The sequence below is a fragment of the Sinocyclocheilus anshuiensis genome, unplaced genomic scaffold (assembly GCF_001515605.1).
Source record: "Sinocyclocheilus anshuiensis isolate Anshui unplaced genomic scaffold, SAMN03320099.WGS_v1.1 scaffold207, whole genome shotgun sequence".
Taxonomy (NCBI): domain Eukaryota; kingdom Metazoa; phylum Chordata; class Actinopteri; order Cypriniformes; family Cyprinidae; genus Sinocyclocheilus; species Sinocyclocheilus anshuiensis.
In genome coordinates, this window is record NW_015551045.1 from 4,848,784 (window position 1) to 4,867,122 (window position 18,339).

The 18,339-nt window shown below is 38.8% G+C and overlaps 1 protein-coding gene across 1 annotated transcript in view; it reads left to right on the plus strand.

The window, feature by feature from the left end:
- Window positions 1-18,012, plus strand: part of LOC107661780 (serine/threonine-protein phosphatase 2A 55 kDa regulatory subunit B beta isoform-like) — an 18,877-nt gene extending 865 nt beyond the window's left edge. Inside the window, exons 2-9 of the mRNA XM_016451548.1 lie at window positions 54-185; window positions 2,834-2,999; window positions 4,377-4,489; window positions 13,596-13,773; window positions 14,925-15,089; window positions 15,770-15,939; window positions 16,078-16,169; window positions 16,638-18,012. Of these exons, the coding sequence (XP_016307034.1) occupies window positions 54-185; window positions 2,834-2,999; window positions 4,377-4,489; window positions 13,596-13,773; window positions 14,925-15,089; window positions 15,770-15,939; window positions 16,078-16,169; window positions 16,638-16,917 (1,296 nt within the window). The 3' untranslated portion in view covers window positions 16,918-18,012. The remainder of the gene's footprint in view (window positions 1-53; window positions 186-2,833; window positions 3,000-4,376; window positions 4,490-13,595; window positions 13,774-14,924; window positions 15,090-15,769; window positions 15,940-16,077; window positions 16,170-16,637) is intronic.
- The last annotated feature ends 327 nt before the right edge of the window (window positions 18,013-18,339 follow it).

An 18,339-nucleotide genomic window follows, 5' to 3' on the forward strand; every position in this document is an offset into this window, starting at 1 on the left:
TATATATATATCTCATTGTCTCAATGTAGATTATTAAATGTAAATTCCTGAAGCTCTACTATATCATCTTCTATGCCTCTCTTTCAGCTGACATCATATCCACTGTTGAGTTCAACTCGACAGGAGAACTCCTGGCCACTGGGGACAAAGGTGGACGAGTGGTGGTCTTCCAGAGGGAACAGGAGGTAATTTGGGATAGACATTGTATTCTCCATAATTTAAAGACTATTACTACTACTACTATTACTACTACGAGGCTTCCCATAATGTAGAATATAATATGGATGTTTAAGAGGTCGTATTTTTGATATTTCTTGATATTTAAACATATAAGAGGTTACTGTTACAACAAAACATACTGCATGTTTCAAAACTCAAAAACTAACTCAGTTTAAAATATGAATTATTCTGAAACACCCATATTCAACTATATTGTGATTTATTCATATACAGAAAGCAAAGATCATTCTCTTTATAATCGCTGGATCAAGTCAGTGATTTGATTTCTGCATTTTCACCAAAACTCCCATTATAATCAATAACAGTTTACGCTGCTCAATGAGTGTTATTTACATCACATTTTCAGTGTGTTAGTTATGATGAAAGCATTTAATAATTGCATTGTGTGCTCAGCAGACATGACTGTTCGGCTGCTATACATCACTGCTAGATCTAAATATAATGCTACTGTCAACTGTTTTTCATTATTAGTCATTCTTGGTGGCTGTTATAGTAAAAACACAGTAAAAGTTTTCAAGAGAGTTCACATGTAATGCTCATTTCATATGCAAAGATGTTAACCAATCATAGCAGTGGGCGTTTACATTGAGGTCTCAGCAGACACGCCCCTTTCATTGGAGCGATCAAATCAGAAGCAAAATTCAGGGTAGAAAATGACTATTTATATCAAAATTATGACTGTTTTTGATGTAAAAAAAAAAACATACTAAGATTATAATTGCACCTCAGGAAACATCAAATAATTTAAAATGTTACTTGAAAAATACTGTAAAATGGCATATTGTGTAAATTCACACCCAATATCATCACCATAGCAGGACTTTGAATACAGTTGTAAATATGGTAGTACACATCCTCATCCTAAATTGACAGTTTATCCTCTATTGACTAAATGTGTGTTTTTGTGAGTTGGTCATGAACTGTTTCAGATCTAATAACCCCTCACTGTTTTGTCTAGCAGCACAAAAGTACGAAAACCCCGCTGTCCGCCCCTCCTCATCTCACGCTCGCATCATCTTTACAGAAATTTCATGGTGTCTGTTAATCCTCGCACCATGATTCATGCCCCACTCTGTTTTAGACCCCCTTTAACCCCCTCCCTCCCGCCGAGGGGAAATCTGTTTCCATTAATACCCTCGACTTCTCTCGGTCTGTCTGAGTTCTGCTTATTGATTCAGACGCTTCCCAAGGTGAGAAGTGACCCTGAAGGTTTCCACGCTCTGATCGGTATTGAGATATTCCTCTAACCTGGACCACCTTTGTGCATTGAGATTCTGACATGCCTCACTTATATTTCACGGCTTTCAGCAACAAAGAAAAAATTAACACACATTCCATATGTGACTAACACAGAGGGACTTAATATAAGCCAATGTTTATGCAGAAATTTCCAATTATCATTTGTTTGCTGCCTCTAATTATGTGCTATATGTGACCCTGGAGCACAAAACCAGTCTTAAGTTGCTGGGGTATATTTGTAGCAATAGCCAAAAATACATTGTATGGGTCAAAATTATAGATTTTTCTTTTATGCCAAAAATCATTAGGATATTAAGTAAAGATCATGTTCCATGAAGATATTTAGTAAATTTCCTACTGTAAATATATACAAACTAAATTTTTGATTAGTAATATGCATTAGGGCTGTCAACATTTTTTTCGAATTTCGAATATTCGTAGAATAAAAAAAAAATCCACATTCGAATGCAAAAACGCTGCATTCGAATTTTAGGTCTGCGTCAACCGTCAGGCAGCCTTATCAGTGGCGCACGAAATTCGACGACGATGTAAGTGTCATTGAATTTTAATGCTTTTGTTAGCCTGTCCTGTTGAACCCACTAGATGCGGCGCTGATACATTGTTCATTCAATATATAGCGGAAAACGAGAGCATCAGTGTGGAGAATATGTTGATTAGGTCAAAACTGAAACCAAGCCGTTCTGGAGGGACATCTATCAGTGTTGCACTCGCGCCTCGCACAAGAGAGCGGCATGTTTAGAAAGCCATCTAAAATTAATGTAAGTTCAACTTTTAAAAAACATGTCTCATGACTTTATGGCAGTTTTTCCCCATCACACTGCATCTCATGTTTTTAAATGAAGAAAGTAGCCTACTCTTTGTGATTGGTTTTCAGTCCTTTTTAGTTTTTCAGTCATTTTGACAGCCCTAATATGCATTGCTAAGAACTTCATTTGGACAACTTTAAAGGCGATTTTCTCAATATTTTGATTTTTTTGCACCCTCAGATTCCAGATTTTCAAATAGTTGTATCTCGGCCAAATGTTGTCCTATCCTAACAAAAAAAAGCTTATTTATTCAGCTTTCAGATGATGTATAAATCTCAATTTCGAAAAATTGACCCTTATGACTGGTTTTGTGGTCCAGGGTCACATATGTATAATTAGGTTCAAGCATTTTAATGTAGAGCGCTGAATGAATTGTAAATGCGATCCTCTGCTAATGTGGGATGCATTTGTCATGCATGATACACATGAAATAGGCAGTGAAACAAAGCAATGCACCAAATACAGTATATATTAAGGTCTATTTTTTCATCTTGGTTTATAACACATAAACACTTACATCATTGCAGAGTAAGAACCAGCCTCACCGTCGGGGGGAGTACAATGTTTACAGCACCTTTCAGAGCCACGAGCCCGAGTTTGACTACTTGAAAAGCCTGGAGATTGAGGAGAAGATCAACAAAATCCGCTGGCTGCCACAACAGAACGCCGCTTATTTCCTCCTGTCCACCAATGGTGAGCAAACCCAATGCGTTCTCGTCATATCTGATCTAATGTTCTTACTTTTGAAAAATGTGTTTTGGGTGTTACTGTGTCGATGGGTTTATCTGTGGTGTTGCATACAAATTTCCTTAAGTATCTGACAAATGAATAAATGTACACTTCCTCACTATTCAGAAAAAAAAAATTATACATATTGTCATGGCCATTCTTTAAAGAGACAAATAATATGTTAAGATATATGCAGTTTTGCATTGTGTTACAGATCACAGAGTACATTCATAATAAAAAAAATGTTTCTTGAGCAGCAAATCGGCATGTTAGAATGATTTCTGAAAAATCACGTAAAGACTGGAGTAAATGGCTGCTAAAAATTCAGCTTTACATCATAGGAATAAATTACATGCGAAAATATATTAAAATAGAAAATAGTTATTTTAAATAGAAATAATAATTCACAGTATTATTGTTTATTATATAGTTACGCAACTTATATAATTACTGTTACTGTTTTTAATGTATTTTGCTCAAATAAATGCAGCCTTGCTTGAGCATAAGACACTTATTTTTAAAAACAAAAAGCTTACAGATCCCAAACTTTTGACTGGTGTGGTCAACCAGTTTCACCATAAACAAAAAAACAGCCAAGTCAAGTCAAGCCACCTTTATTTATATAGCGCTTCATAAAGTACTGATTGTTTCAAAGCAGCTTCACAGTGATAAACAATAAAGTAGTGATTCTGCCTTGCATACAGAATTCAATTCTGCTGACAGTGAACAGTCATTATTCTAAGCTATGTTTTTCGGGTTAACAGCATGGCATTGCTGGTAAACCAGCAATAATAAGCATAAACCAGCTTGGCTTACTTCATAATTTAAAGTGCAATAACACACATCCAGCAGATTTTTAACATTTCTCAAGTAGTGAGTGTCTATGTATTTATTTTGAATATTTATTTAAATAATTACTAGTTGGCAGAAATCTGAGATCTGAAATTATACATTTTTCATTTATGTTGTTTACAGTGCCTATTTGAGCAGTTAGGCTGCTAGAGATTTCTGCTGTGTAACTGCAGCCAATTAAAAGTAGTAAATTCTTCAGACCCAAACTCGCATTCATCAGTTTTGCAGAGATAGATGGCTCTCATGAAGCTATAGTCCTGTTTTAGGACACTTCAGAGTGGTTCAGCATACAGGCAGCAGCACGGTCCAATCAGGTTAATTGGAAGACATTGATCTTATTTGATTTAACGCCTGTCTGTTTTGTTGTGCCAGCTATGTTCACTCTCTTTACTGGCCCATTTCCAGTGGATCTTCTGATATTTTCTCTGCTCCTAACCTTACAAACACTGCTTCCACGTTACACATTGTCTCGCATATCTCTTCTACCAGATAAAACTGTGAAGCTATGGAAAATCAGCGAGCGAGACAAACGACCGGAGGGCTACAATCTGAAGGATGAAGAAGGCAGGATACGGGACCCAACCACCATCACATCTCTGAGGGTAAGCAGAGTCTGTTTAAAGAAAAAGCTTTTTTGCGATGCCCCATGTTCAGCTTGGACACCTTTGTCCAACCCTTTTCCTGGAAAGCCAATTTCCTGAAGAGTGTAGCTCTTAACACATCTGCTTAGAGGTTTTGCGTCCAAATATGCCTACTTCCATAATATACGGGGAAAAAAACATGCCAAAAGAGCAGTATGACCAGAAAATAGGTGGAGAGTACCCTGATGACCTACTACTTCCGCAAAGATTCGGAAGTGTGCATCTGGTGAACACTTCACTATCCCATGAAGCCACAGGAGAGGAGTTGTGAATGGCAGTGAAGCAACTGATGCTGGTAGGTCACGGGACAGTGACAACATGGTGGATGTATTCTACCCATATTTGTGCTATGTAGAACATGCTTTTTTAACATTCACAAAGTACGTTTTAAATCAAATACAGTTTGTACTAGACCAGTACAAACTAATCCTGCTCCTGGAGGGCCAACATCCTATAGAGTTTAGCTCAAACCTGCCTGAAGGTTTGTGGCAGAGGTCCTGAAGACCTTGATTAGCTGGTTCAGGTGTGTTTAATTAGGCTTGGAGCTAAACGCTGCTGGACAGTGGCCCTCCAGGAGCAGAATTGGACACCCCTATATTAGACAGTATGTGATTTTGGATGCAGCTAGTGATCCTCAAGACCTTGATTAACTGGTTCAGGTGTGCTTGGAGCTAAACTCTGCTGGAAGGTATGGAAACCCCTGACCTATTTTCTTAAATGAAGAATGTCCAAAATCTCCAAAAGGTATTGAGTGATGTGGTTCCTCCCATTCCCGTCTCCTTCTCCCCGTGCGGTCTCCCCAAGCATAAGGAAAAGGGAGTCTTAATCTGTTGGCTCTAGTATGTGAAGGAAAAAAAATAAGGTCAAACACTGTTGTAATTTGGCAGCCATAGCTTCCCCAGTGGAAGTGGGCACTCCTGGCGCAACAGAGGAGGATTATGTGTTGGAAGATGGAGTTTCATATTCATATCTCGCCAAATACAGCTGACAAGGTAGGGGGTTTGGAGTACTTTGGAGGCTTGATCTCATCAAATGTTTGATGGCTGTTGTTAAAGGTGTGAGAGTGCAGGAAGCCTGTGCATCTGTCAATATGGACCCACAGGAATATACCCTCCTACATACAAGTGGAACGTGTCCAGAGTGACCTGCTGCTACCGCTGGGGGCAGCTGATAAATGTCAAATGTTAATGTTGTGTTGATACTGTGGTCTTCTCTCCTGGGAATCATTAGATTGATGCCAGGCAGGATTTTTTTTGCCATTTTTGGCAGCTGCCCAAGAGACATTGAGTAATTGATTTAATCATTTCCCCCCATTTTTCTATGATTTTATAATATTTGAGCGAACATCACATAAATTGCAAGACCTCCCCACTAATAGTTTTTAAGAAGATCTTGGAAAGTATGTCTTGCCCCTTTTGTTTTCTGGCAGCTGATTTGAAGGTTGGAAATGCCAACAAGTTTATCCCTGGAGTAGGGGTGAGATATATATCGTATGCGATAATATCGTAATTGTTGTTTTAACGATGTGCGATTTGACATTATCGAGTATTTTGCAGAAAACGTTCAAAACACCCCTACAGAGTGCACGCATACATTACGTGAAGTCTAGACTAGTGCGCGCGCGCATTTAGAGTGCTGATGATCCAGTCTATTACAATACATTTAGAATGATCACAAATTCAAGACATGGGGGAAGAAAATGTATATATTTATACCACTTCAAATAGCCTAGTTAATCAATTTCACACGAAGAGTGCCGTTTTTTCTCCAAAAATGACAATGATTACAAATGTGATATTGATTTTTTACAACAGGTCAATAAACAAGAAGTTAATTAAGAGACTTGCGCTTTAGACACCATATTTCCTGTTTTTGCGCTATTTCGACAACAAAAAATAACTCCAAACACAACCACATCTCTGTTTTGCGTCTCTGAGCAACATGAGCGGTTTTGTTCCTGAATGAATCAATCGTTTAAATGATTTGGTTCAATCGCTTTGACTCACTTATTAACAGTGACTTGCTGCCACCTACTGGCGGTTTTAATTTCACATTCAGAGTATCTTTTATTATTTAAATAATTTCAAATATCAGTATTCAAAAGATAATGGACACTTTTAGAAAAAAAAGGCTTTATAAAGGTCAAAATGCCCATCAAATGTAAAAATCAGTTAAAACTTATTGGAAAATATTGATTTCTATCAGTGTGAACTGACCTCTGCACAGAATATGAAGAATATCAAGTCAGCTGTCCACGGCAGTCCTTAAGATACCAGCACAATAACACACTCAGCAAAATATCGTCTAATTATCGTTATCGATAAAATCCCAGAAAATATTGAGATATTATTTTTTGTTAATATCGCACACCCCTACCCTGGAGTGGGGGCATTTGAGGAAAAGTGTAATTGAACTCTGTAAATTACACATTGCTTTGACTTGTCGGATCCATGACATGGTGTTTAGCAAATGTGCTCCTAAATAATGTTCTGTGACTCTCAATTAAATAATGCAAGTCTGAATCATTTGAGTCATGATTCATGAATTACAATTGCAAACATGAAGGAATTGCAATTTATTAACTGCAGATCAAAAGACCCATGCAGTTTTCCTTTTATCCAAATACCTAGCTGCACTAAAGGATTTTTCCTGTTTGAGAATTCAGTAATTATGATATTGATTTATCCAGCAGTCATCCACTCAGAAAGATGTCAATATTCAACCCCAGTTGTACTCTAATCCAGTCATCGCAGAATGATGCCTTATTTTCTTCACTGGGCTTGGATTGACCCTCACATAATGGGTGACTTGGGAGGTCGATGTAAAATCGCATTATGGGAGCGGGAGATGCAATTCTTAGATTTCACTGAAACATAATAAACTATCCAAAGCGTATGGAAACTGTTAATGCCCTGTGGGGCCTATTATTGCCAAAAGAACAGATTTCCAGAATGAAGCTTGAAAGCTGGAGGATAAGAAGCAGCGTGAATTCAAAGCTGTTTGTAAGTTGATTTCACAAACAGTGTAAACACCGACAATTGGACCAACATGTCAACTGGTTTAACCAATAGCATGAGTTTCAGGGCAAGACTACCTGTATTTTTTGTCTTTTAGCATAGATTTGACTTTTGACCAAACCGAAGGAAAAATAAGAGGTCTTGGTTATTACATTTTGATAAAAGATTATGAATATTTTTTTCTTTCATTAGAATGACATACACTTCTGAATCAATCATCACAGACTCAAAAATATCTCTTTAAACAAAAAATGTATCCATTACATTTTTTTGGGTGCAAAGACGTGTATTTATTGTAAAAGTAAATGGGGTCGAATCTGATTTCATGTTGACTTCAAGTGGAAATGTGCATGTAAATATTATGGGTTACCAAATCTGGGACAGATCCAGGTGTCTTGATCTGCATCCTATTAATTTAGCCTCGATTTATGTCTCTCATTCTATTGAGAATACAGTAGACTGGTGGCTTTGGATAGGGGATATATTTAGGAGATTGTTCTTGAGGCGACTGTAATATGTTCAGGGCAACAGTTCCATCACCTCCTCCTTAACTAACACTGCAGCCCACTGGAGACTAGAGCTGGAAGAGATGAAATCCTCTACCAAATGTGTGTGTGTGTATGTGTGCGTGCATGCACAAAAGCAGGGCATTTATCACTTTGCACAGACTGAGCAGAGAGGAGAATGAGATAAAGGGGGAGGTAAGGGTGGATCCCTCGCAGGGAGTCCACAGGGTACATCTGCCCCTACTGTCAGACTGTTATCCAGCGCGACGAGGGGCTACCGAGTGTTTACTGCCTTCATCTGCATCTGCACTCCAAACACGAGGGGATTCACCCTGCAAAATTATTTCTGCCGGGGGGAGGGGGTTGTCGCTGTCAATAAAACGCTGAATTTGAGATATCTTTAGGAAAACATGTATACTTTGTGTTTGACTCAAAAGACAAAAGAGCATGTCAGCTAAGAGGATGTTTGGTTTTGTTTTTGTTAGGCTATGAAAAGCAGTCTTGTGGAAAAAAAAGATAATTTCCTGGGACCAACAGGATGGCGCAATGGCCCAGTGCCAGTATGAGAGGGTTTCATGGGAGCCGTTTGTTGATCTCATACATATATTTTTATGCTTCGTAACACAAAAACATTTGGATTTTTATTATCATATTAAATTCCATGCAGTTAATTCTAGTCCTCGACATGTTCCTTTTTGTATCGCTGCATTTATTTTCATTTCTCATTTCAGACTGTCAGTCTGCACGTTAGTGGTGGGGATTTTCAGTGCCTCTTTCTGCAGGTTACATTGTTACACCAGTAGATGGCGACATGTGACTGTCTTTATAAGTGGGTAATTTAATCATTAACTCAACTGATTTGTTCAAAGAATCTGCTTTATTCAGGAATAAAACATGTGATTGAATATATGACTGGATGCATACTTCCCTACTGTATAGTAGGTGAAAAACTGAAAAAAGTACTATGTCTGAATTCACAATATTTATAAAGCAGAAAAAAAGTACCCGGATGACATACTGCTTCGAGTGAGATTCTGAGGTGCATATCCAATGGACACTTTAATATCTCATTCTATTCTGTCTTTACTATCTTGATTTTTTTCTATCTCATGAGGCCATAGGAAAGAAGTTGTCAATGGCAGTGAAAAGACAAAACTTAAGTTGTAGGTCACATGACAATGACAACATGATGGTCATACTACACACATTTATAGAGGATAGTTTTTTAACAGTTGCAAAGCAGGTATGTATTGAAAGGAAGTACCTACTGAGAGAGTATATCACTTTGGACGCAGCCATTGTGTTTATGAGTGAGATGAGTCTACCAAATTACTGCATTTGTTAATTTTTGGTAGATCGAAAAACATTGATTTAGTTGAAAGTTGTAAAATTTGCATTCACATTTGAATTTCATTAATTAAACGTTTAAAGTTCTGTCATGAAACTCTGGCATAGGTCAATAGGTTCTAATTCCATCTGATATAACCCTCCACCTTCCTCAGCTCCACCTGTATAGATATGATACGGGGTATTTTCATGTATGTGTTGTCATGACAGAACTGCAGTCAGCAATCTATCAGTTTGACATTACTACTGTTTCATTCTAATCTATGTGATTTTTGAAGTTTTTAAGAAAGAAGACCAGCAGTGGACTGTGCTAAATGCCAGAACTGAACTACTTGAGTAACCAAAAAACAAAACAACAACAACAAAAAAACACTTACTGTTCAGCCCTGTTTTTCATTAGCATTTGAATATACAGGCACACTCTCCTTCTCTTACACAAATTCATTTTTCAGTTTTCACTACCTGCTGAGACTTTGATTATATGTCTAAAATATGAATAAAACCTCCACGTACTCTCTCAGAATCCATACTGATTTATGATTTCCATACAAACATAAAATCTGCAATGCTAAAGATATGAATTATGTATAATATTTTAATAAAATGTACCCACATATACAAACCCCCTCTTATCATTAGTAAGTGAATATCCCAGCAGTCAAACTTAATTAACACTTGATTGAGAGATAATAGCTTCAATCAGTCTCGATTGCTCCTGTCAACCGAATTCATGGCGCTATGCTCCATGAGCTAATTTTATTATTGAAAGCACATGTAGGGTAGTAGAGAACAGACCATCAATCTGAAAGACCAAATTAGAGTCTCAATTTCTGTCACAATGCAGCAAATCTGAATTCTCCTAAAATATGCTTTTTCTTGATGGAAGCTGTAATTTTTTAATTCTGTTAAGAGTAAAATATTACCTGAACATTAAATGTGTGAGATTAGCCTCACCAGAACACCTATATTTTTGAGCAGAATTCTTTTCTTTTCTTTCTTCAGAGACCTGCTATTGCATATGTTTGTCAAATGAATTATTAGAGAGGTGAAGGCAGTAGAAAATGTACTTCAAACACATACATCAATAATAGGGCATCCCCCACCCCTCCCCCATCCTCTAATGGAAATCAAAAGATGGAGATGGAGTTCCCATGTGTTAGGTGATAATGACCTGCCTTGGCAGCATGTGCCCCTCCTCCACCTCCCACTGCTCGGTGATGAGCGTTCCTCGTCTCTGTAGTGAGTAGAACATGTCTGCCATGCGTCTTCTGTCATTAGTGGAGGGCTGCGCCCATAAAAAAAAAACTCATGGGGAGTCAGACACTGACTGCGACGCAATAGCCCTCCTGTGAAGCACATGTAGGAACGTTGGCCCTTAGATTAGTCATCATTAAAGAGATAGTTGTCCTGTGCTTACTATTACCATGCTGCATTGTGGGAGCTAGACTCCACACACCTTCAGATCTTGACAGTGAAGCTTGGGAGTCAGTTGGATCTAGGTGTGGGCAAGTAATTTGAGAACAAAAGACCACCTCATTTATTTCGGCTCCGGGAACTGTATTTTTTTAAATATTTTTTTTATAGGAAATAACAATAATGTTGTATAGTAAAAAAAAAAAAGTTTTTTCAGTGTCTGATGCTGATATTTGGAGGATTGTGTGGCTGAAAATCCAAACAATTCCAGTATAGATCCATATAATTCCAATTTTGGTCTTGGATGTTGATAAGCAGGATGTGTTCCAGCAGAGTTAGGGGCCGTTTACACAGAATGCATTTTTCCATTCCAGTGCGCTACTTTTTCATTGTTTTTCTAAGTAAAAATGCTAGATGGATGCAGGCCCGTAAACAGCTATGAGGCCACCAAGGTCCGGACCTCGGTAAATTTTTCATGTTCAAAAATTAAAATGTGTTCTTTGAATGACTAATTTGCTGTTAAACTCCTCATATGAATGCCTGCATGACATGTATAATTCAGTTTAGACAGTTTGCAAGAATGTTTAGCGTCCCTGTTATGAAAATGATCGCTGCGAGATGCTGACGGAGTGAACAAGGCTTGAGAGAGTGGTTGTGAGTGAGGGCGCGGGCGCGTGTTGCCAGATCCAGCTAATATAAGCATTTTGGACTTGTCTTTTCCACTTAATTTAACACTTTAGAAAGTTAATAAAGTAGGAAGTTGCAGTTTAGAGTCAGCGATATCTTTATCTTATCTTATTTGCGAAAGATTGGAAATTATTTCGGTTTATTTTTATTTATTTTTAGTCTTTTGTTTGTTTTAGTATCAATATCTGGCAACACTGCATCGCCGGTGTCGTGCCGAAAATTGATTGTCTGCCGAAAACTGATTGCCGTCCGCGTCCGTCCGTTTTACACTTGCCAAAAAGTGATTACAGACTCTACTTAGTGAGTGAACTGTTCTTTCTGCCTCAAAATGACTTGATTTCATTCATGGTTGTTATATTTGATAGATTATAGCTCATTCATTCCTTTTTTACCTGTTGAAATACCTTTAAATGGCCAATAAAACCCATAAAAATGTTCATAAAAAATGAATTAAATCAAGTCATTTTGAGGTAGAAATAGCAGTTCACTCAATAAGTAGTCTGTAATCACTTTTTGGCAAGTATAAAATGGACAGACGTGGATGGCAATCAGTTTTCGTCAGACGATCAATTTTCGGCACGACACTGGCACTTAACCTCACTAATTTTCAAAGCCTGGGTACGGCCATGGATGGATGTATATGACCGTTGCTTCTTTTGCAGCATCTCGCACACTAGCACCGCGTTTGTAGGACACTGTCAAGTTAAAAGAGTTTAAACTTTTACATGCAGTGCTGCTCATCAATGTTAGTTCCAAAGCAATGGACCAATACCCCAGAGGCAGGGCAAGAATTGCAAATGCGTGTTCTGTGTGAACGGCCCCTTAGAAGAATACAAAATATAGCAACCAATCTGACATAAAACACCTGTTCCTGCTGAACTTAGAGAACCCATAAATACCCACTAATACCCTTGACAATTTTATAAATAATATTATTTCTGTCATGACAACTCTCGGAGGGATTGGCATGGTAATGTACATGACAATGTTAATGTATTTAGTTTTGGCGCAATAGATCTGCTACGCTGCTGCTGCGGCAGAGCAAGTACCGAGACTTGCTACTGCCAATACATCCATGCTGCAACATGCTGCACTAGCACTAGTCATATATTTGAATGTTGAGCAGCGAGCTCATTGGCTACCGATACAGGAGATAACCAGTCAGCTGTGCCGTGCGATAATGATGTCATTAGGTCAGATTGAGTTAGACCTATCTGACTGCGCCATCTAGAGTTTCATGCCATAACTCTGTATATATCACAATGTAGGAAGGCCTCTCACTCTTTATATATTCTCTATACTCTATATATTATTTAAATATAACAAATGAGAAATACACAGAATTGCTGAAATCAAATGATGACAGCCTATTTTAGACAATATTTGCTCAAGCTTCACTATAAAATATTAAACCAAATATTGAGCAGGCTAAATTTGGTCAAATGAAGCAGTCTAGCCTATATAGTCTTTCAAAAATGTGGTGGATGTCCATCAATTTTCCAAACTGCTTCATCTATGTAGGGTCACAGGGATGCTAAAACTTATCCCAGGGTCTTCGGCCAAATGCAGGTACTCAACTTGGACAGATGGTCAGTCTATTACAGGTCTAAAAAACATTAACTCTCACACAATTTAATCATTAATTCACCTGTCCTGTATGCCTTTGGGTTGTGGGGGAAACCAGAGTTCAGTTGGGACTTGAACCTGGGAGCTTCCTGTTTGTGAGACAACAGTGATACACACTGAGTCACCGTGCTATAGGTGATGTTTTTAAAGGGGTCATATGATGCGATTTCAATTTTTCCTTTCTCTTTGGAGTGTTACAAGCTCTTGGTGCATAAAGAAGATCTGTAAAGTTGCAAAGACTAAAGTCTCAAATCCAAAGAGATATTCTTTATAAAAGTTCAGAGTCAGCCACACCTACCTAAAACGGCTAAACACATTTCATTACACCAAATACGCAAAATAATGTTCTTTTTAGCAGCATCATATGACCCCTTTAAGCAAATATTTTAATTTTTAGGAATCCCATATCTCAGTACCTACTGCAAATAGTGTTCCCTTTATTCCAACCATGTGTCTTCCTTCTCCTCTCAGGTGCCTGTGTTGAGGCCCATGGACTTGATGGTGGAGGCAACACCACGTCGCATTTTCTCTAATGCTCACACCTATCACATTAACTCCATCTCGGTCAACAGCGACTATGAGACGTACATGTCCACGGATGATCTGAGGATCAACCTATGGAACCTGGAGATCACAAACCGAAGCTTTAGTATCCTTTTACAGTCAGATGGTTGATGACAATCTGAGATAGTTGCATGTCTGAAAAATATTGGGTCTGTTTTTTGTTAATGTACAAAAAGAACTTGGTTCATACATACAAATAACCAGCTCATCACTGGGCTTATTATAAGAGTCAGATTGTTCGAATTGAATACTTTAGGTAATGTACCAAGTCAGCATATCTGATATCTCCTACCATTTGACTATAGTCCTGTTACTTGATGGAAGAAGTGTTTGTTGTAAACCATTTTTGCATCATATGTCACAGCATCCTTTAACTATTGTAAAATTGCAGTTATGCCCAACCTTCTATAGCTTATTGCTTTATTTTCCCAGTAGTCACTTTGTACTCAGACACAATAAATACTGACAGTCTTTTGTTACTAAACTACGGACAAAAGGATTCCGCTAAACCAGCAATCAAACAAACCCAATAAACCACCTGCAGACTGTCTCTGCTGTCACTTAATTCTGACAGATAACACCTCTGTGATGTACATTACGCCCATTACCCTTTATCAAGTGTCCGCCACTAATCCTGACCCCTGCTTCGCCGTCCCAAAGGTAAATAGTGTCCAGCGTACTCAGGCACGCATCCCCATCGATCACTATTGATTACTGTTCTCAAGGACCCTGCAGGGCTGAGATGGAGAGTCTGTGGACAGTCTGTATGGGTGGTTACGGGTTCTGTGGAGTTGCTCAAGGGAGTCGGGGAGAAGATAAAGCCTGTTATTACCCAAAGGTCACACTGTAAATGTATGATCCTCACAACGTGTATGTATGATCAATGTCATGACGAATAACCTGTCACTACCCAACACCAACAGATGGATGTGATGCTATATTTATGGCTCCTAGAGCTTTTTTTATCTGACTTTTTGATACAGGCTAATTCTCAAAGCGTAGATATCAGATTATCCTGGGGGAAATTTAGCATGAGAGATTTTCTCAGTTGCAGATTTACCTCTGTAAGCAGGTTTCATCCAATCATTTGGGAAATGAAGATCTGACATAATAATCCACTATATATATATATACTGTAGGGCCAGACACATTTATCAAGCAGGACATTTATTGATTTAATGATTCATGGAGAATTTCATGTGCTAGGATTGTGGATCCTTCACTTTGCCTACTCAGATATTGTGGACATAAAGCCAGCCAACATGGAAGAATTGACCGAGGTGATCACAGCTGCTGAGTTTCACCCTAACCAGTGCAACACGTTTGTCTACAGTAGCAGCAAGGGCTCCATAAGATTGTGCGACATGAGAACCTCCGCACTTTGTGACAACCATTCTAAATGTGAGTTCACTTTAGTCTTTGGTTCTTTTGTTGGAACTTTGATTGAGATATGCTATTCATTTTCGCCAGCCAACTTATTGTAGCCATTAAATATTTTTCCTCAAGATCTTGGTTCAAACCAAAAAGGTTAAAGCCATTTTGAAATTTCAGTTGGGTTCACGGCCAAATCTTCTAGAACCATTATGAGAATCAGTCCAATACTAGACCCCTCAAGGCCCAAAACCAGATAAAGAACCAGTTCCAAAACACAGAGTTACTCCAAGACCTGTTGGTCCAAGAACCAGTGGGTGAATTTTAATGAACAGAGAGTTTGTACTTTTGAAATTGAAAGTAGTCCTCCCAAACTTTTGGAGTTTGTGTCAAGATCAAACTCCCAAAAGACACTGGACACCTCTGCTATAACAGAAATAATTTCAAACACTGAAGCACTTTATACAGTGGCTGTTTGGAGTCATGCGTTCCAAGCAAATTATCTGGAAAAAAATGTGAAATTGCCATGGCGCCTGTGGTTGAGGTAATTATCACCCTTAAGATGCTGGAAATGACTGCAGTCTTATCTTAAACTGACACCAAGATCCAGACCAAGACACCAAGTAATGAGATCCGGACAAATGCCATGAGATGTTTTAAGATCAAGACCTAACTCTGCTCCTGAAATGCTACTTGTTTCTCTCCATCAGTATTTGAGGAACCAGAAGACCCCAGTAATCGCTCCTTCTTCTCAGAGATAATCTCCTCCATCTCAGATGTGAAATTCAGCCACAGTGGACGCTACTTGATGACCCGTGACTACCTCACAGTGAAGGTGTGGGACATCAACATGGAGAGCAGGCCTTTGGAAACTTACCAGGTATTGGCAATGCAGATTGGACAGTGATCCATGATTAGTCATCATTGGTTTATAATGACATCAAAAAGTAGTTTTATCATCATTATTGGTCAAATACTAGGTATTGATCATCTGTGCTTTCGGTTCTACCTTTGACAGGTCCATGACTACCTTAGGAGTAAGCTGTGCTCACTGTACGAGAATGACTTCATCTTCGACAAGTTTGAATGTGTCTGGAATGGAACTGACAGGTCTGTCTAAAACAGGAGTGTCTGGTCCTTCTCCTGGATGTCCACCTTCAAGCGTTTAGCTCTATTCTGGAACTTTTGAGTAATCCAGAAACCCTTGACTAGCTTGGAGCCAATTTTTACACCAAGGTTGGGCAACTCTGGTCCTGGAGAGCCACTGTCCTGCAGAGTTTAGCTCCTTGTCTAATCAAACACACCTGAAAGATCTAACCCAAGTCTTCAGGATTGCACGAAAATTGCTTAAAAACGGCAAGGTATGTTTAATTTGGGCTGAAACTAACCTCTGCAGGACAGTGGCCCTCCAGGACCCAAGTTGCTTATCCCTGCTCTATAGGAAGATGGACCTCCAGGATAAGGATCGGACTCCCCTGGTCAAAAGCAATCATTCACACCAGGTTTTTCAAATTGATCTTGGACTGTGGTGCTGATATCAAGTAATAAGAACTAATTGTCTTATTCCTTTCCCATTAGTGTCCTAATGACAGGCTCCTACAACAATTTCTTCCGTATGTTCGATCGAAACACTAAGCGCGACGTGACTCTGGAGGCCTCACGGGAAAACAGCAAACCCAGAGCCATCCTCAAGCCACGCAAAGTTTGTGTTGGTGGCAAGCGTCGTAAAGATGAAATCAGTGTGGACAGTCTGGACTTCAGTAAGAAGATCCTACACACTGCATGGCACCCCAATGAGAACATCATCGCTGTGGCTGCCACCAACAACCTCTATATATTTCAGGACAAGGTCAACTAGCATGTAGCTCTGATGTCTCCAGTTATCACAGCAACAAGAGGCATTATTTCTCTAGATGAACTGGGGGTGGAAAGGTTGGACTCACTAGCAGTGAACTTGAGGAACATCTAGATGAGCTTTGCCTTCTACAGCAGATTTGATACTGCACTGGATCTAACAAAACTTGCACTGCAACCACAGAAAATGACACTGGCTGTTGGACTGCTTTTGTTTTTAATTTCTTCAAATCCCCCTCGCTAGAGGTTTATCGGTAATGCACAGCAATACAAAGAGGATCCTTTGACCTTTAATGTCATTAAAGGCCCTTTCACATGACTCATGTCAGGGCTTGAGCACATCTCCCCAGCACCATTTGACCTCCATGAGAAGCGTCGTAGATGCCGTCATGGAAGGATGTTGCTAGGTTGGAAGAAAATGGGAAATGTACTGTGAAAATAAAGCAAAGAAAAATGTATTTGAGCTTAGAGCAGAAAAAGAGTCCTGCTGATTGCTTTGAGAGAAAAAAATAGAATGTGTTTCTCTGAATGTCATGATATGCCTTTGAAGTTGAGCAGCTGCACAGCCTCTTCCATCTTGCTTTGATTTTTGTGCTGGCGTCTCTCACGTAATGTCATGCAAACTTGGTAATCATTGGATGTGTTTTGAAAGCTCAACGAAAAGCCTAGTCAAATTTGACATTGAATGCTACAATATTTGCTAGAATATTTTAACTTCACGCTGTTGTGTGCAATGCATTGAAGAGTCATGTGAAAGGGCCTTAAGATAACGAGAGGAAATGTCTCAACGGAGTCCGTATTCATCCTATATCTGATTCTTGCTTCTTGGCAGGACAGAGGATTCGGATGGCTTTGATAACTGCATATGTTGTGGCTGCTGTGGCCGTGAGGTCTCCAACTTTTCAGCTTCTGAATTTTCATTTCCCGTTTTACTTAATGAAGGTGCATGCATCATTTCAAAACCCAGCTTATGGATTGATTGATGCAACAAACAGGAATGGTGTAAAATTGAAGTAAACAATGTAGCATATGTATTAATGTTCTGCTTTTTTGTTCTAATTTGATAAAGAAAAGGGGAAAAAAACTAATAAAAATCAAGAGGAACACATTTTGTATTCTTTGATTTCATGGCCTGTGCAAATTACAAGATCACAACACAATTGCTAAAAAAAAACTTAAAATGGTTGCATTAATTTCTAGCCAACACATACAGAGAAATATAGCAAGTCCAAATCAAACCACTTTAAGTAACATTTCACATGTACTGCAAGGTACACGACTCATTTCACACACTGTCTGCATTGGCCGGTTGTATTAACAGCCTGCTACAATTGATAATCCACAAGACTCTCACAAAAGGCTGCCGTACCAAGTGCAAGTAACAAGTACAAATGCATTCCCTGCCTGACGAATGAAGTTCATAGAT